The sequence below is a fragment of the Solanum verrucosum genome, unplaced genomic scaffold (assembly GCF_900185275.1).
Source record: "Solanum verrucosum unplaced genomic scaffold, falcon-dt-bn FXZP01000040.1, whole genome shotgun sequence".
Taxonomy (NCBI): domain Eukaryota; kingdom Viridiplantae; phylum Streptophyta; class Magnoliopsida; order Solanales; family Solanaceae; genus Solanum; species Solanum verrucosum.
Window position 1 is genome coordinate 693,785 of NW_026020323.1, and position 21,452 is coordinate 715,236.

Sequence of the window (21,452 nt, forward strand, 5' to 3'; positions counted from 1 at the left end):
TCCAGCTTCTCCGTTCCTTGCCGGCATATAACATATTCATAAGGTATTAGATTCATTCCATCCCTTACTGCAGTAACAAGACAGCACTCCGCGACAGCATAGTAAGCAATGCGCTCGTAGAACTGAAGAGGCTTATCAACCAAGATAACTGGTTCATATCCAGTCCTTCCAAATTTCTGGTTTATTCTCTTTACAGTAGCATAAGTTTCAGCATGGACTTCCTGCACATCTTTCCCTCGGCCTCTGGCAGGATTTGCAATTTGAACCAACACCAATTTACCCCTTTGATCAGGATGTTGAGAGAGTAGGAGCTCAAAGGCAAAGTTTTGAACTTTGATACAGAACCAAAAAAAAAAAACACAGAAATAAGTACTAACAGAAGTCTAGCGACCACCCTAGAGAACAAATCTGATGGCATATGCAAAAATCAGAGAGTAAAAGAGAAGGTTTTGAGGAATAATACTATAAAAAGCCAAAGTTCGAAGAAGGATTTACCTCAAAAGGGCAACCAAGAAACAGACCAGATACCCCACATGTTAAAAGCCTAGCAACAAATATTGAAATGCAACAAAATTATTCCTTCAAGTAACAAAAAATTGGTTAAAGAGTACACTTGCCAAGAGAAATGGAAACATTTACACCCCACCCTTATCAAGAAAATTGATGGTGATGAAGAAAATGCTATTACAAGTACTCAAGAGGTAAAAGAACATCATATAACACTTATAAAAGAAAGTCTAGAGGGGTAAATAAGAGGACTATTTTGAAGTTGAGGTAGAGCTCCAACTATAGCTTTATATGAGAAATGATTCACAAATCCTGTTTTGTACTTTAAATCAAAATCAGAAGGAAAATTGGAAGTTCTGCAATTATATGTGGTTGAACTTCAGTTATATAAAACTTCAAACACCGAGTTTCAAAATGAATGAACTTGTAAAATTTGCGTATAACAAATAATGATCTCAAAATAAGGCATCAGTACATGTACTTGGTCGATTTTTCTTTTGAGACCTGAGTTTTATCGAAGAGGTTAGCGTAAAAGCGACATTTTCAAACCAATGTAAAACACTTATAAAAGCTATTACTATATACTACTATGCAGGACCTCATATAAATAAGTAAACAACTGAGATACTGAAAAGTGAAGGAAAAGTACAAGCTATATCGAATCCTGTGAATGCATTCAAAGAGAATTTATTGACTCACAATGTGTGGAGGAGTGGTTAGATTTCTCAAATGGAAAATGTAGCCTCTTTCTTCAATTGCCTTGGCAGTGCAATATGACTGTAGAGTAGACAAAACAAAGGTACCTCTGGCTTGACGTCGTTTCAACTTCAATTGCTTTAGCTGTTGATTGATATACAGGAGGCCCGAAAACAATCATCAAAGATAAAGCTATGTCATAGATATATCTAATACATGATAAAATCTATACTTAAACAAAAGGATGATAAAAATGTCTTACCTGTAGAAGTGTTTTGCCTGTAAGATACAAATGTATCAATTTGGTAATGAGTTGGCATTATCAAATAATGGCAGGAAGTAAAATATGGATGTTTCTTAGGTATTTCTTGCTATATGCATGTGTGAACCAAGAAATCTGCAATTATAAAATACACAACAATGATCAGTAATTTTGATTACCACTGGCTATCCTCATCTCTGTTGCAGAAGACTAAGAAGAAAGGAAGCAAGATGAATGTACGTGCAGTGTTTGCAAAGAGCAAAAAGGGGCAAAATATAGAGTATCTGAGGAGCAGAGTTTTCAAAGGTGATGCTCTCGCGAATAAAATCCTGTCTTACCACAAATGTAGTTCGACACCGACATGTATCAGTACCAATTAACCTTGCAATCTAATTATTAGATGCACAGAGTAGTATACATAATTACATATAAAGGAAAGATGACGCCGAAGCATGTTTAAAGCCTGTTGCTGAGTAAATGTGCAGATGGAATATATAAGTTGAAACAAACACTACATGATTGATGGGGAAAGTTGTGATTGTGTAAGTGTATGGTGAAGGATTATTGATTTATGAATATGTGTTGCAGGAACGTAGACCTACAGAAACAGTGCAGCTGCAGGAGACTTTTGCAACTGGAAAATATAGGAAATGGAAAATAATACTTACTGGAAGGCCTGTCGAGGATCCGAGTTTCTTGAACTATCGGCCTCCGCACTGTAGAAGAGATTGACTATTCCTCTTAGTGTTGAACTAAAAATACAGAGCAATAACAAAGAGTATTCCCTTCGATCTGCCTTACATCATTGTGTAGATTAAGAGTTTTCAGAAAAGCTTCAGGTTCATCCTTTGTCTTGAGTAGTTAGAAGTCATTTCTGGAATTTGTTCTGTTGGTGAAATAACCTGTGAAATCAGATGGGCAAACCACTACATCAAGTGAAGTAGTTTGGCAAAGGGAAAATAGGAGGAAAAAGGAAAAGAAGCAAGAACAAACAGACAACATAACTTTGAAATTAAAATGAATCAGAGAAACAAGTTTTAGAGACACGTTGAAGTTGACAAAGGTTCTCCAGCTTACGATTCTTCAATTCTGGATGGTGAATCAGGTGGTGGTGCCAGTGAATGAGGCTTAGACCAGAACATGTTAAACTTGAGCTATTCAGATGGCCAAGTCAATTAATAGCATTTCATAACAAGAAATATGATATGAATTTGCATAACAAAATTCTCGACAAGTAACTATTCAAGAACTGCAGGCTAGCATGCTTCAGTGAATCATCATTTTTTGATAGCAACAAAAAATTACAATGGAAAGTTTGATGAAATTAACTATATGAAAGTCAATTTGTTACCTTACCTATGAGAAGGCTCTCTGAATAATTTCATCATACACTATATTATATGTTGAATGATGATCATTACTGTCTGCAGTAGGGGGACGAATTAGTATTTTGACACATTTTGAACTTTTTGCTCTTGATAAAGCCACATATAATTGACCATGTGAAAAAACAGGTTCTCGTAGGTAAATTCCAACAAAATCTAACGTTTGACCTTGTGCTTTATTTATAGTCATAGCAAAACACAATCGCACAGGAAACAGTGTCCTTTTAAATTGTACAGGAATTTTCTCATCTTGTGATGTCAGTAATGGAATTCTTGGAATAAATACATGTGTATTTTTGAAGTCACCACTTTCAATTTTAGCACTTATGACATGCGTTTTAAGGTCGCAACATGTTAATCGTGTGCCGTTACATAAACCTTCGGAAGGATTCAAATTTCGTAACAACATAACTGGGCAATTCTCTTTTAAAGTTAACTTATAAGGAGGTAAGCCAGGAGGGTGTAAAGTATGTAAAAAGTCTTCAAATTGGCTTTGATCATTTGGTTCAACAGTTTCATCTGTTGCGACATATGTTCTAGCTCTTTCTGGAAATTTTGTGATTAGCATATCATTTATTTCATTTACAAAATCATTTTTTGTTGTTAAAATAAAACGAGAAGATATTGCAGATGAATCAGAAGAAAATGTACATAGATCAGGATATGTTACGTTAAATAAGGTATCTAAGGATTGTTCTTCAGTTGTAAAAGGAATAATAAGAGAATTAGGAATCTCAATTTTGTTTTCACACTGAGTTGTTTCTTTTCCATTTCCAATTCTAAGTAGATATTCACAAAAAGATGGATCTGTTCTTGCACGCATATTTTCAGATAGATGTAATTTCTCAAGATCATTCCAAATGTTGGAGTATAATATGCTTTGATGAATAAAATCTTCTTTTTTCCCGTTTCGCACTACTGGAAGAGTCTGTCTAAAGTAACCTCCAAATACAATAACTTTACCACCAAAAAGTGTCTTCACATCCATTATATCTCTCAAAAGTACATCAAGAGCTTCAATTATGTTTTTTTTTGCCATAGATGCTTCATCCCATACAATTAATTTTGCATCTTTAATTAAACAAGCAAGTGGATTTTGTTTACTAACATTACAACAAAAATTATCATCTATGTCAATAGGCATTTTAAAACGCGAGTAAGCAGTTTGTCCTCCAGGAAGAACAGAAGCTGCTACTCCTGAAGTTGCAGTTGCTAAAGCTATGAATCCTTGAGATCGAACAGTTGCTAATAATGCCCGATATAAGTAAGTTTTACCTGTTCCTCCGGGACCATCAACGAAAAAAGCTCTTGCCTTCTTAGAAGATATTCTATCAATAATTGTATTGTACGATATAAGTTGTTCGGCATTAAATTTTTTTGGTAACAACAAGTCCTCTTCACTAACAATTATGTTTCTCTCAAAATGGATATCTTTTGTGTCCTTTGTAGTTTCAGAAGGTCTAATATTCTCTAAGACAAGGTTATACTCATTTATGTCATGCCCCATAGAATGTAAGACATCATTGATATGGTTTAAAACCTTATATCGAACCTTTTTTGGTTTAGTATTGGAGAAACTTTTGAGGTCCTCTGAAAGTGAATCCTCAAACATTTCCCATAATTCTTTTGGGTTAGAAGGATTGCAATATACTAATAATGTAGCAAATAAACGTCTTAAACTGTATGGCATTTGATAACTGACAGCCTCTAACATACATTCAATTAAATTATTGTTGCAATATAACAATCCTCTTTTTTCTGCAGATTCACGAAATGTGCTACAAGGTACTCCATCAACAGTGAGAAGATCTTTATATGATTTTGGTCCCCTTACATTCATTAACAATAGCCTGAGGTAATATCTTTCCCCTTCAGTTACGTGGCATGTCACAACACGTCCAATTACATCACGTTTTTTTCGACGTGTCCACATTTTATCTCTTGAAGACCATACAAAGTGTTGCGGAAATTCCTTGTATAATAATTTCATATTTAGAGCATGGTCATTTGTTCTATTCATAGAGAAAAATTCAGTTAACATAGTTTTTTTTATCATGGGATTATTTAAGATTCTATTCACGCTTTCGGTGCTTTTAAAAGAAACAAATTGTTGTCCTTCTAAATGTAATTGAAGATGATACACAGCTGGAGTCATTTCACTAATAGGAAAAGCAAATAAACGTCAGGTTGCTTCGGGTGGCGAAACCCATCTTGCAGATCGATATTCTTTTATTTCGTCTATTTCTGCATTGTCATGTAGAGAATATGCAATTTTATCATGTCCTTTGCAAATATATTTGTAAATATATTTCACAACTTTAATATCTGAACAAACTTCAACATTTAAATGACAATCAAATTTACAAAGCAAGTATGGGTTGTATGGGACAACCCACGAATTGTCCATATGATGTTTTCTTATGTATACAGTTTTTCCAGTATTACGTCTCTTATAAAGTGGATATGAATTCTTTCCCTTTGATGTATGTTCAACAAAGTCTTTTGGATATTGAAATTTACAGAAGCCCTTTTTTCCCATACATGAATTTGTAGGATTTATATCACCACAAGGACCATGCATCATATGTTGAAGGACACGTGAATAAAGATATTGTTCATTAGAATCAAGTAATTCAGCACAAACAAATTTATCATATGATTCAGGTGTTAACAATTTATATTCATTAGTAAGAATTATAAGAAAATGAGCATGTGGAAGACCCCGTTTTTGAAATTCTATAGTATACATAAAAGCAACAACTTTTCCAAATATGTGTCTTTTTAAAATATCTACTTTTAGTTCTTCTACTTTCGCTCTAAATACACGTGAGACTAAATCAGGTCTATTTTGAGTTTCATCGATCGATAACAGATGTTGTTTTATTTCTGGCCAAGATGGATTGCACGTCATAGTGACAAAAAGATTTCCAAAGTGTTGTACTAAGGCGATAGCATCCATATATCGACGCCGCATATCTCTTGGTCCACCTATGAAAGTAACCGGGAGGAATGTTTTTTTGCCAATTTTGGAAGCCTCTGTTTCACCAACTCGCAAAAAGTCAATAATTCCTTGTAATATATCTACTCGGAATAAGTCTTGATTAAGTGAGACAAAATCCAATCTTTGTGTTTCAACTTTTATGAAAACATCAACTATAAATTGTTGAAATAATCTACCACAATGCAATACTCCATTTTCATCATCTTCTCTTATCTGAATTTTGTAACAGTAATATTCACGACAAGAAACCATATCTCTTTTTCGTTTTCCTTTATTAAAGACTTGAGCCTCCATATGAAGAACTCCATCAATAGAGCATATATTATTTACACTTGGTAATTCTTCATGTTCACAGTAAGGTTGATTTCGTCGATTAATTTTTTTTATACCACAATGCCATCCGTTTTGACCATATGGAAACAGTAACGGATACTGTAAAGGATCATAACAACCATAATAATAATTTACTAAGCGAGTGTTATTACTATGAGTGTATATACGAATATGCGGCACAGAATTAACTTCAGTTGAATCATGTTCAAGCCATATTCCAGCTACCTCAGATGCAGATGGTAAATTATAAACACGTTGATCTAAACCTGAATGACATTTAAGTGCGATACAGAAATCAGATATTGTTGGGATGTTCATCAAGGACTTTATAAAAATAGAATATGGGTTTTTTGAAAGTATAGTCATAAGTTTCTTTACTGTTGATTCGCTAATATGCGCTGAATAAGCCATTCTGTTAGCCAGTTCAGTTTCATTATCATAAAAGTATAGTTGTAGGTTCTTTGGTTTTTCAGAGGAGGAAAGTAAATCAGGTATAAAATGATACATTTGACCTTGCACTCGAAATGTATATATGCCATGGTATCTCTTAGCTAAAGCTTTGTCATAGGTTACGCCAAGCGAGGTGAATACAAACATATTATTATATGTTCTAATGTAAGTTCGAAAGTGTATAGATTCTTCAGTATTTCCCATATATAAATCAGATAAGTCATCAGGCAGTTGGTATGAAACTAACTTAATCGAGCCATTACCACAACAAAAGCCAGGTGATTCATATTGAAACCTTTTTGCATTGCAAAATTTACAGTTGGGAACATCTTTTAAACACACATAAGTAGATCGATTATCATTAATTTTTTTATGGGTGTTTTTGCTCAACGTACAACCTGTATGTTATAAGTACGGTTAAAACTGAGGGTAGCCTAATATTCTAACAAAGTAACAGGAGAAATTATTTTCGCATAAAATGAATACTAACCTTTCTTTGTAGCAACTTTAGGAGTGAGATTTTGTTGTTCCGAACATGCGTTGGATATTGAGCCCGAGATATAAATGACCTCAGGAATGACATTTTGTTGCGCCTTACAAGTGTTGGATGTTGAGCCTAAGATATAAATGGGAAAATTTAGACATATATCTACAGTACAATGCGTCTAAAAGCCTAAAAGGCAGAGATTAGAGGCTTACCTTTTTCAAATGCATAAAAAGGAGGGAAGAGTTGTTTTGCTTTGTTAGACGAACATGTTGAAGTTCTAATTTGATTGGAGGCATTTTCTGGATGAAATGTAATAAACATTATCCATTAGATTAATATGTAATTAGCTAATTCTAATTTGATATTAGTAAAAATAAAGAGGCAGTAATTTTTCATTCCAACCTTGGATGTTAACAGAAGGAGGCTCTTTTAAAGTTTGTTCTTTTGTACGTGATAGTTTATTTGGTTGGTTGCAAGACATTTCTTCACAAGCTTTTCGCCGCAAAGTATCTGCATTTGAAATACTAAATTTGTTAAACAGTGTAGGCACACAACCAACAATACCAAAGGATATAAAAATTTAGATTTCTGAAGAATCCTCAAAACATGTCTATTGAACAGTTAAATACATTGCAAATCTCCAAGTTAAAATCTCAGATAGCACTCTTATGCAGGGCTGGCAGCTCATATCTCCAACAGGGCTTTGCAATTCAGATGCAATTGGTACTTCAAGGTTGCTCTAGACAGCCATGATTATGTGCCTTTGATGGGCCTCAACGCAGCTCAAGTTACAGAGCAGCTAGCCGGCATTTTTTTCCTAGTACAATTATATTTTTTCTTTCTCCTTTAATGGAGGGTCAGTTCATTTCAGACTAAAGATGAGTAGGCTGTAGTCAGCCACACACAGAGGCATTCAACTGCCCCTAAATGGAACAAAAGGCAAAGTAGGTTTAAGGTATTTAACAAAATGATAACAACTCATCCTACAAGAATCATCTTGTGAATTACATGTTTCAAATGTAATTTTTTTTATTGGTTGTCATCAGATTTCGTACTTGCAACAGGATCTATGTTTGTGTCCGCTTATGTTGTGTGCATGTTCTAAACCTCTATGGGATAAAAATTGTTGGAATGAAACAGAGAACGAAAAAGGTAAACAAGGTTCATAAATTTTTGTAAAAATAATTTTCTGCTTAGTGATCTGTTTCAGTTAATATTAGTTATGAAGCGTATGTATTTTGCTAGCACCCAAGCTACAGAAATTAATCTATTTGATTTTTGCTCGCACCATTTTAGAAAGCCTTTTTTTATATAAATAAGATCAACCAAAATCTTCTCTTTGCTTAATTGCAAGCACGAAATAAACCCCCAAAAATTGTGGGACACAAACAAATTGAAAATATATTGCAAAATGAAATTAAACTATGCACAAGCCAGCGATGACCATAATATTTGCCGGATTATAGAAAGCGGAACATAAACAACTTACCTGAGCTAGTAGCCACCGAAGTAAAGCCGAAGTGAGGGCAGACGTTTGAAGACGAAGGTGTTTGTTAGATTCAGTGAAGAACGCAACTTGTAACTTCGCTAAAAAGCAGAGGGAATTGGAGAGGAAGAGGAGAGAATAGCGGTGGAGATGGAGGTGTGTGGCAGTGCTTCACATGGAAGAAGGCGATAAGGTTGAGGCAGCAGAAAGATAAACATGTGACGGTGAAATGTCGAAAATGCCCCTTGAGTTCCATGTTAATTTCAGGGAAGCACACGTGTCGACGCAGAGGCGTGTGCTATTCCCTCTTCTTATATAGTAATATATATATATATAGATTGTTAATCAACGTTTTACATTAACATAGTCTATTATTTTTGGTAACCAAAATTTTCACATTAAGTAGTTTCACTAAAATTATTTATGTTTTAGGCTGGAATTATATACACCCATATCGTTATGAATCTTTATTGGTGGTGATGGACCAATTGAGTTCCAAATGATAAATGGTCGTGTCCACATCCAATTGTAAAGATATAGTAGTAATCAAGCCTTCGTATTTGATGTTTGCATCATACATCACTCCTTCAATTTCGTAATTCATGTAATTACCTGTAGAAAATTTCAAATTATTAATAAATTTTAAAAAAATTGCAGAATGAATTTTATACACACATCAATTTAAACAGTTTGGTAGTTACATTGGTATTCGATGGTATATAAGATAGTTATCGATATATTTTAGTAATTGCCCAAAATATGCACCAAAGTTTTCACCAAAATTTTCACTATCAATTACACCAAATAATTTATTACACCAATAAATACACCAACTCATACATCATAGTATTAATTTGGTGTCATTTACTAGAAACAAATACATCAGCATAAATACCACATCACATACCTAAACCAATTTGTGATAATTCACACAATCAATTAAATCATACAATGTATTACACCAATCGACGTACCAGAAGTAATCTGACATTTAACTCAAAAATACACCAACACATTTATCAGAGTATTAATTTACCACCAATTTATAGAAACAAATATACCAGATTAAGTACTAGATCACATATGACCAATTTTCAAATTATTATCTACACCAATTTAGATAAATAAAATACACCAAAAAATTAACCAATATTATTTTTGGAAGATATATTTTATATACCAAATAATACAACTAAATACACAAAAATATGTACCTGAAATTTAACTTGAAGTTGGTATGTGTACACCGTATCACATACCAAAAGAAACTATTGATAAAATTTGTTAATATTCGGCATCAACATATCAATTAAACCACTTAATTAATGATTTTATATTAACTTGGTGCTTTAATCAATTTAACCTAATTTTAAAAAAAAAAAACTTATTCGGCTCATCAGATTACAACCAAAGTCATATGATGTTGTTGTATTACACCAAAGTCGTTAATATAAAACAACGAATAAATACCCAAAATAATTAAAACGTAGATTATGTGAAAATCCTATTAATATTCCACAAACAATTGCTAAATCTTAATATCTATTTAATAATTATACCTTTTACCGTTGCACCTGAACATTAACCAAAATCTTAAGAATGTATATTCCACCAAATTCGACAAAATCAAAGAAATTACTACCAAAAAGATTACTTGATGAGTCCCAACGCCCGCTGTGATGAATTAGAATTGAAAAATTATTGGTCTGCATATTTGATCGTCAATCTTAGTTTGGAACAAAAGTTTTATTTTTGTAGGAAACCTTTCTTTATGGGATATGCAATATAACAAATTGGAGTAAATCAGAGAAGGTAAAATAATTGGAGAAATTTAAGGGATATGGATAATTGTGGGTGACTTGGTAAACATTTTTTTATTTTTTATTTTAATAAGAATTCCAGTTTTGAAAAAAAAAATATTGCTATATTTGTGTAATTAAAGTTATTAAGTTGTATACTTAAATTTTTTGCCTAAAAAGTATTTCACGATATACGTAGTATATAAGCATTTCTGTCCCATAAATAATTTCACCTTTAAATTTCTTATCAATTGTGTATTATAAAACTCGTAAGACAAAAAAAAGAAGGAAAGAACATATATCTTTACATTTGTATAAGTATTTTTCTTTAAAACTATTGATCATGACCAAATAAAAAGTGTAATTAAGATAATTAAAAAAGCAACTCTTTTTAATACAACACATGAATAGAGAAAATATAAAATGTAAAGAATTAGCAAAAAATATGGGGAAAAAAGAAAAATGTACCTTCCATATAAATAACTAAAAAATTAAGACTCAATAGAAATGGTTAAGATAGAAAAAAAAGTGTGACTAATATAACCAAGAGATTGCTGACTTTTTTTTTAATCAAAGCACATAAGTTATTAAATATAATTGTGATGAGATTTCAATTCTTCTCATCTTTATCTAAAGATTGCGAGTTTGAGTCTTTTTGTTATTTTGGAAGCATCGCAAAATTTATGTGGTTGAATGCATAAAAAGGACTAATTTTTTTATAATTATAACAAAAAAAAATTCAAATTATTTTATAAAAAGAACTAAATATTTGCATACAGTCATTTTTAAAAAAATTTTTTATATGAATTTATGATATAAAAGTGAAGTAAGAATGAAAAATAGAAAACTAAAAATAAAATAAAATGATACAATCAAATTCAAATCTTTGGAATTCCTTAGTTTTTTCTTAGTTTTTCCTTCGTGTTTTTTTCTATTTTTATTTCTTTTGCCTTCATCCTCACACGTTAATTATGAGCCTTTCCTAATAACAACCATAATTTCCAAAACTTCCTCTTAAATTAGAGTTAATTTCCTTTCTATTTCTCCATGTAATATTTCAAAATATCCCGCCTTCTAAAAAAATCACTCCATTTAAATAATTATCATTATTCTCTATAAATTTAGGAAGAGTATATATGGAACAAACTATAATGACTATTTATGGAACAAACTATAGATGACTATTTATGAAACAAAATGAATGAATTATTATTTAAAAAATATACTTTAATTTCGACATTACATGGATCCATTTTTTTTTCATACTTTTTTTCTTGATTACTCTATGTTTATATTTTCCTTATTTTTCTTTGTTTGTTATAGTGTTTTTTTTTTTCCTCCTAGTACTCCTTGTAGATCTCATTTTGTCAATTCCTAATTGTATGCAAAATCCCCCAATATTGAAATCTCATATAAATTTAAAATATTTCAATAGGTCAAGGATGGACAACATAAATACAAGAAGAAAAATAGCTACATGGAATTGAAAAAAAAAAATCAAATTAATTGTAGATTAAGGTAAAAAACTTCTTCAAAAGTTCCGATTCTTGCTTCTTTCTTCTTTCTTCTTTCCTCTTCTTCTCACACTCGAATATCAATGAAATAATACGCTTAGCAAAAACCTGGTATTTTGAAATGTATCATGAAATATTTTTGTATAATGTATTGTTGATCAAACATTATTACATGAGCACAAGACTGCTCCGGTGCTAATGCTTCGAGCTTACAAAATAATTTTGAATTGTTATGGCATTATCTTTTTGGCCTCATTCTTTCTATCCTACCTACTTCTTGCAAAAAGTTTAAATTTGTTTCATGTAAAGGTGAGAAGTGAATGCATATTGTAGGCCTATTTATATTGGAGTAGTTGTGTTTAAATCTTAATAGTGCAAAACTTTTCGAATTCTATAATTAAGTAACAGAGAATTAATAATATAATGTTGTAACTTGAAGAATTCATTTAAAGAAAAATAAAGAGTCTTTTATCAGGTGAGTTATACTTTTTAATATATCATGGAGAAGAACAAAAGTTTTGAATTAGGATAATGGAATAATATTTTTCTGAAATCGTAATTCTCTTTCAATTCCCAACTACCGTATATATTTCTCTTTCCTTAATTATTATTAAATTGTAATTAAACCTTTATTGAAAATAAAGGATAATTTTCTTTCCATTATGGCGATTTGTAATTAAACCTTTATTTTCCATGAAGGATGATTGTCTTTCCATTATGGCGATGCAATTAATGCTATACACATTAAATATAATATAATAAAGCATATTGTATTTAGTATGAGAAAATAATTTAAATATTTGAGATAATAGATAAATAGGAATTCTTGTTTTTAAGAGATGCTACATCATCATTTTCACATTCAGCTTTACATTAATAAAATTTTAACGGTCAAACAATTTTTTTGTATGTTCTTTAAATTTTAAGTTGTTGATTATTGTGGTTAATAATACTTTATATGTAATTTTCAATATTCTCTTTGTCCCAATTTATGTGTCATTGATAGAATTTCGAAAGTCAAGCAAATTTTGTATATGTCTTTTAGATTTTGAAGTTATTTAATTAATATGAGTTATAGTACATTTTACGTATATGTTACTTTTTCTATCCCAAACTATGTGACATTAGTAGAATTTTGAGAGTTGATCAAAATTTTTGTATGTCCTTTAAATTTTGAAGTTGCTAATTATTGTGTAATTTGTAGTACGTTTCATGTTATTTCAAATAATATATGTTGTTTCCTCTATCCTAAATTATATGGCACTAATAGATTTTGAGCTTCAACCAAATTTTATAGATGTCTTTATAATATTTTAGGGTTTAATTGCCTCTTTTTGATTTTTAATCCATTAATATGCTTTCTTCACAATTATCAGTAGAGCTACCTTAAACAGTGATGTGGCGCTCTCTATGACCTTCATTGTCATTTTTCTTTTTTCTCCTTTTTTGAATTTTTCTCAATTATATTATTTTTAAAAGTTATTTTCATAACTCACACTTCTTCATCTTCATAAATTATACTTTTAATTAGTATTAATAATATTCATAACTTTGAAACCTTTTATATTCATAACCCCAAAAAATTCAATTTTACATTAAATTAAAATATTCAATGCCTTTCTTTCTTTGGAGAGAAATGACATTAAATTAAAATGTTTGCCGCAATATGCTTAAGATGCTAGAATTCTTAAAGTTCAATTTAACTTTATGTATTCTTTTGTTGGAATAGCTTTCTTTTTATTTTGTATGTAGTTTGTTGATGATTTTTAAGAATTTTGTTTTTTTTTTCCTTTTTGTTAATCTTATTAGAACTTTTGTTATATATGTTGTATGTTGTTTAGTATATTGATAGATTTTTAGGATTTTTTTTAAATTTTTCTTTATGTTAATCTTATTTGAACTTTTATTGTATTAAGTAAAAAGTATTCTAATTAATTCTACTAAAGATTCACTAATTGAATGCTGAGAGAAATTAATTAATGTGAGAAAAGTACTGAAAGAAATACTTAATCTTACTCCATCCGTCCAATAATTATTGTCTATTATACTATTTTGGAATGTCCTAGAATACTTGTGCACTTTATGAAATCAATGGATAGTTTACCCATTATCATTATCTAAATTGCTAATTATTGTTGTATGATTTGTAATATCTTTTACGCAATTTTCAAATAATAAAGGTTATTACTTCTTTCTCAATTTATGTGGTACTAATAAAATTTCGAGATTCAATCAATTTTTTTTGTCTTTAAAATATTCTATTGTTAATTACTGTAAATTATTGTACTTTCTAAGTAATTTTCAAATAATATATATTATTTCATTTGTCCAATTTATGTGTCACCGATAAAATTTGAAGAGTTAATTAGATCTTTTACATATTTTTATATCTTTTGAATATTTAAGTAAATAATTATTGTGATTTATAATATTTTATACAATTATTTTAAAAAAATTAAACAACAAACAAAATGAATTCATCATAGGAAAATTACCAAAACATCCTTCAGTACATCAATAATGGGTCCCACTTTTTGTTTAAAAAAAATATGCATATTGGGAGGATATTTTTGTCCAAAGTGGAAATAGAATAAGTATAAAGCATTAAAGTCTTTTAAAATTTTAAATTGTTAATTCTTATTGGATGATTTGTAATACTTTTACGCCATTTTCAAATAATAGAGGTCATTTCTTCTTTCTCAATTTATGTAGTACTAATTTTTTTTTGAGATTCAATCAATTTTTTTTGTCTTTGAAATATTTCTAACTGTTAATTACTGTAATTTATAGTACTTTCTAAGAAATTTTCAAATAATATATATTATTTCATTTGTCCCAATTTATGTGTCACCGGTAAATTTTGAAGAGTCAATAAGATCTTTTATATATTTTTATATCTTTTAAATATTTAAGTAATTAATTATCGTGATTCATAATATTTTATACAATTATTTAGTATAGTAAAATAAATTTAAAAGAAACAAACAAAACGAATTCATCATAGGAAAATTACCAAAGCATCCTTCAATACATCAATAATGGATCCGACTTTTTGTTTTTAAGAAATTGCACATTCGAAGGATATTTTTGTCCAAAGTGGAAATATTGTGTAAAAAATGTGTATTTATTGTGATTTTGAATGTTTTGTGGGGTAATAGGACGCACGCAAAGTTAATGTGTCTTTTTGAAAATTTGGGACAACTTCAAGTATCAATTAATGTTTTTTCTGAAAATCTAATTTACTTTCGTAAACTATGTGTCAGATCAAAATCAGAATAACAAATTCAAAAGGAATAATTTAAAAGAAGTATTCCTTTTGGTTGAAAGCTAACAAGATAGTTACAATGTAACTAAATACTATAAAAATCTTTGCATTGTGGTTTTTTTTTTTTTATATATATATATATATATATATATAAATGGGCCCAAATGAGGTAGGTAATTAATGGTGTTTGTCCAATAATATAAATTTTAAAGGTATAACCATAAAAGAAGAATGCACAACACTATTTAAGCACATATCATCCAACACTTGTCATGTGCTAAGTAGTAGATATTTCCACTTATTATATAGTAATATATATATATCACACACACGTCTCAACATTAGCTAGTTTAAAAATAGAGTAATTAATTAGTTTATTTTTTTGCAATAGCTAGCTTATAAAACAAAAACAAGACTTGTGGTCATGAAAACACTTGCATGATTTATTGATAATATATATTACTCCAATTGAATTTGATAAACTGTAAAATCAAGTTGCCATGGGATCAATATTTGACTACTTCAAATCATTGTATTTCTTGGAGACCGTGTACACTTGCATATACCTTTTGTAACAAATAATAACTATATACTTTGTTGTATGTTACTAATAACAGAAAATAAATTACACAAGGACACTTCCACGAGACGATATTAATTGGGAAGCCTTTTGAACGTTCACTTAGTTGGGATGAGAATAGCTAGAATTTTCATATTTTCCTCTCCACCTGTTAATTATTAGATCAAATGCAAAATTAATAACTAATTAAATAGTAATATTGCAAAATCCATTGTTCGATAAACTGCAATATATGACTTCATTTGTACCTATATTCTTCTTCTTCTTCTTCTTCTTTTATAGGAATTTGAAGTTCCAAGTCATGATCTTCGAATGGCTTAAAGATTAAGTCAAGTTGATCATCATGCACTTTGTCAAGAGTTGAAGGGTTCCACTATATATAAATGAAGAGAAATATTTTAATAAACACATTAACATATCATTATTCAATATTGAGAAATACTATTATGTATTTAATACTTAAAGAAAAAAAGGTGCATACCTTTGGAGACTTATCCTTGTCAATTATCTGAGCCCTTATGCCCTTCATAAATAAAAAATATCAATGAACTTTAAATTAGAAATCGAAATTTAAGTGTACTTCTACATATCAAGTACATAAGATTGAGTTTACTTTAAAGAATTCGTAAACTTACCTCATAAAAATCACCAGATATTATGGTTCGTTGTATGTTCATTGAAATTCTGAATTCTTTCCTCAAACATTCAGATATAGTTTGTGTCCTTCCTTCTCGTATCTAAAACGTAATTTAGGAAAAAGGTAAGGTTCTTTTTCTTTTTGCAAGTATATAAAGTTTTGAGCGCTTGATAAAGTTATTTTTCTTGTTCAATAAGCATAATAAAGAATTTATTACCGATCTCAATGTTATTTTTAGTGCTGTTGGAGATGCTTTCTTTAAGCTTTTAAGCACTGGCATAATCCAGTCATTTCCTTTTCTGCTTGACTCGGCTTCCTGAAAAGTTGAGCAGAAAATACATAAAAATTTGAATATTTTTTCACTTAGTATGAAATGATATTAGTATAAAATTTTAAATATATCATGTAATTAGAAAAATAGAAAAATTAATTCTTACAAATGACTCAATAATTTCCTCCACAGAATCCTTGGAGAAACACTCATTGATTATGGACAACCTACACGTTAATTGGAAAAATAAAAATGTTACTCTTAATATTTCATTTCAAAGCAAAATCTCAAAATAATAATTTAATTATGTGATACATTACTTGTTCAAGATACTTCTTTCATCAATGTGAATATTTGTGGAAAATTCATTGATGACAGATCTAATAGTATCCTCATCACCACTTTTTATGCTCAACAAACGCTTCTCTAGCTGGAATAATTTCTGACATTTGAAAAAAAAAAATTATAAGCAAAAAATTCATGAGTCATTATATCTAGAGTTGCTAAAATCTTTAGCGGCATTTTTAAATACAGAGTGTTGGTTATAAATATACTCATATTATATTATTACTGCTAAATATAATAATTCTCTATTTGTTGTAGTGTATGGTAAATTTCTGAAGGAAAGGAAAAGCTTGGACTAACCTGTGAAGGAACAAAATGAGTGGCTAGTCCAGAAGCAACCACTTCTTTACCCCTTAGTTTTTCTCCTGTTAAGCCCAAGTATTCCCCTACATATATACATACATACATTTAATTAATTAACTAGGTCTCTCTCAATCAATTTTTGGAGAGGTTCTCTTTTACATGTATCATATTATTAGCTATAAATATACGAGGTAGGAGTCAAGTCTAACCTTCACCACAAAGGTGACTTTAGATTTTTAAAAAATTACATTCTCCTTCATCTAGCGCTTACCAAGTCGGCCTGGAAGACGCGGAAGCATGTATGAGAAGCCGCAGTCTGGGTGGAACCCTATATTTGTTTCAGGAGTGGAACTAAACTGCAAAGTTAATTCACACAATCAGATAATTTATAAGATAATTATTTGTAAAAAATTTTATAATAGTAATTGATACTGACCGCTTTCTCAGTGACCACAGAGAATTTCATTGGAGCCATCAAGGATGCACCCCCACCCACAGACATTCCATGGACAAGAGCAATATGTGGTTTCTTGTAAGTGTGAATGTGGTAGCAAAGCCAATACATTCTATAAGTAGCTTCAAGGCAAGAATCCCCTTCAAATAATATACATGTATACTCATGAGTTTATGTGAACATGTAGTATTAATTAATAATTAAATAGTTCTAGCATATATACCAACAAATTAAAAAAATAAAGGAAAATTTAGAATTAATTAGTTACTTGTGTTTCGTTCCTCATAGAACATATGCAAATCCCCACCAGCAGAAAAAGTGCGACCAGTTCCCTATATATGTGCAAATGAATGAGAATTAAATTTGGTAATTTAACAATTAACGGTAACTGATAAGCCAAAACAAAAGGCATAATACATAATAATATGACCTCTAACTTGGATTCACTGTCATCTATGCTCTCCAACTTTGAATGTGTACAAGTAGACGCTTAAATTTGTATAAAATTTAATAAGCAATTGACCACGTAGGATGCCACATAAGACGTATATATATGTCTACTTGTTCAACTTTTATACAAGTTTAAGTGTTTACTTGTGTACAATAAAAGTTTGAGGGCATACATGCAAGTTGAAGCCAAGTTAAATGTCATATTTATACATAAAAATGCCTTTTAACTTGTCTTTAATTGACATATATTCCCTCCAATTTTTGATGTGTACCAAGTAGTCACTTAAACTTGTATATAATTGAATAAATAGACACATGTATTACGTGACAATTTGCATTCTACATGAGGTCGTACGTGTATGTCTACTTGTGCACATCCAAAGTTGAAGGACATAAATGTCAGTTGATGTCAAGTTAAATGACACGATTATGTATCATGCCAAAACAAAATAATTAATCAGTACTTACCTTGATGATTACAAAATCAGCACTATCATCATTCTCATATTTCTCAAAGTTGTGCCCGAGCGTTGATGCCTAATTATATAAAAGAAATTTTATAATTACGTGAACATGCACTAGCCATTTTGTAACTACACATATATTCATCATATAGTATATAGTATAAATATACATACCACTTTGCCTGATATATAGTTTAAATGATTAGGCCGATTCAAGGTGAGCATTCTAGCGCGACCGATTTCCTCAGCCATAACAACCTAGTGACAACCCAAAAAATATATTAAGCTACATTTATCATCCCGAAGATCGATACATATATTAATTATATTGAAGAATATTATTTCTGACATTAATAACATGTTTTAGTAACGTTGAAATTACCTCTCTATTTTGTCTCAATACTTGTTGAGGCATTGGAAACATTGTGGTGCTACTGGGAATAGATATTATTGCCATAGCAATACGTAACTTGAAGTAGTACTGGAGAAATTAAAAAGGAACACCTAGCTTGATCAAGTATTAATGGAGATGCATAAGAAATTAAAGGACTTTATATATTAAATTTTACACGCTCTAACCATGATTAATTAAAATATTCTCCCTTTCTGTTCTCTCTCTTATCTGAAAGAATCATTGTAATAGTATTAAACGTGATGAATCTATTAATTTAATACTCCAGCTTAATTATAATAATTGAAAAAAATCAGCTATAGAATCTTGATTAGTTAATGATTTAAAATGTGAACGAAATTTGATGTGAATGGAACGAATGATTAAAAAATAATGAGAAAAAAGTTGACTCTAAGCTGGCTAAAAGAATTTAGGGTGTGTTTGTATAAACGAAATGTTTTCCTAAAAAATGTGTAGCATGTCACATCATATTTGGGGTGCAAAACATACAAATTCTATTTTTTTTCTTTTTGAGTTAATCAGTGAGTAGTTGGATATTTTTAAGTGTAAATAAATATCATCAAGATATTGCTGATAGTTAAAATAGTCCTTCATCAAACTATTAAATTTATCAACGTGCGTTGTTGCACTCATTATTAGGAAAAATAGCTTTCCTACTTATGTGTCCATATATAAAACTAACTTTTGGATAAATTAAGGCAATTAACAATTTCAATTGGCCTGACAAAATCTCAGCTAATTTCCAATGAAGTGACCATCCACCATAGTACTAAATACTAATCAAAGGAATTTAAATATCACTAAACACCAATTCAACACTTTTTCTTCATTAAAGAATGTTGTGGCAATTTTTGTGTATTTAAATAGATTTTCCAATTAAGTACAAATCTTGTGCAACTTAAAATGTCTAAGTACAGCTCATTGGATCCGTTATAATTATTTTATAACTAAAAAGAAAAAAGAGTTGAGGGATCCTTACAACTCCATGTCCCCTAAGAATGATGCACGTTTAACAACCTCTTGCTATTGTACTTCAATCTCAAATTAATTGGGATCAACTATTAGGGATGCCAATGGGACGAGACTTAGGTCAGATCGATGTGAGTTTAGAAAATTCTGATCGAACATAGAGACGAATCCTAAGTCGGGGTTGTGATGCGCTCTACTTGAACATTTAAGGTGCATATGGTTCACAACACCTCTTTTGTTATCAAAATCTTAATAATTTTTTTGGAAAAATCACTCCATATACACATTTAAGAGTAAATATTACGGGTTTTAAATCTACTTTTAAAAAATTCTTGCTTATAACAGATTATTTACGGGTTATGACATATCAATTAAATTTAATTTTATTTAAAAATCAAATTATATTTATTTAATAAATTATTAATCTATTTAAAGGTTTTTATTATTAATTAATAATAGGTAATTAATTTGATTTCACTTCCTCTTTTTAGAACAAAAATTTTCAGTTACCCAATTTTAGGGATTTTCTCCATACACGTTTCCTATCCTTGTTTACCGTTACCGTCAATCCCACCCCCCTCCCCCATACTTATTCACTCCTAGAAGTCACAACTCATTATCCCACTTTCACCATTGTTTCTCATCAAGTCTAACTTCAAAATAGTCCACCCCTCTCCCCCACGATTATTCATCATCATGTTTAAGAAACCCATTGAAACTCCTCGAAAGAGTCCCAGATTTGATGGAACTTCAATTGATGATGTTCATGCTCCATCGTTCAATATATTATCCTAAACACCCCCGCCTAAAACTGTTGAAATTCCGGCGACCGGTGGTTCCTCTCGATCGAAGAATCAAAAAGATAAAAATAATGAAGCAAAGGAAAGTGTGATTCCGGCAAATCAAAAGAGGAAGAAGCGGAAGGGGAAAACACTTGTTGAAACCCTTCCTGATTCTGATTTCGATTCCGATTCGGATTTTGTTAGTCAAACAAAAAAGAAAAAAACAAAAAAATCAACAAATGTTGAAGTTGCTCAAACATCAAAACCATCAACAAGAAGAAAAACAAAGAAGAAGGAATCAGAATTACCAAAATACAAAAACCCCAAAAAAGTTGTAAGGGTAAGTACTTTATTTAATTTATTTTCACATTACTCAAAATAGTTATTTTTTTATATCACATTATTCTTATTATTGTTTTCAAAACAGTTGTTTGTGTGAAATTTGTTCCAAATCTGAAAAAAAATGTTTATGGATTTAACTATAAAATTTGGGTGATGTATTTTGTATGAATTATGAAAAAAAATGTTTATGGATTGGACTATAAAATGGTATGAATTATGTATTAACATTAATGTTATTGCATCTTAATTGTGTATAAA

At 30.2% G+C, this 21,452-nt stretch overlaps 1 protein-coding gene across 1 annotated transcript; it reads right to left on the reverse strand.

Annotated features, from left to right (window-relative positions):
• Positions 1-15,867: 15,867 nt before the first annotated feature.
• Positions 15,868-19,146, reverse strand: LOC125835486 (3-hydroxyisobutyryl-CoA hydrolase-like protein 5). The gene is made up of 14 exons (XM_049514620.1): positions 19,072-19,146; positions 18,864-18,947; positions 18,694-18,762; positions 18,044-18,107; positions 17,758-17,915; positions 17,593-17,677; positions 17,319-17,404; positions 16,994-17,115; positions 16,840-16,900; positions 16,620-16,718; positions 16,401-16,502; positions 16,247-16,288; positions 16,014-16,138; positions 15,868-15,913 (listed from the first exon to the last, which is right to left on the reverse strand). Exons 1-14 carry the CDS (start codon positions 19,144-19,146, stop codon positions 15,868-15,870), a joined length of 1,218 nt encoding a protein of 405 aa, XP_049370577.1.
• Between the last annotated feature and the right edge of the window lie 2,306 nt (positions 19,147-21,452).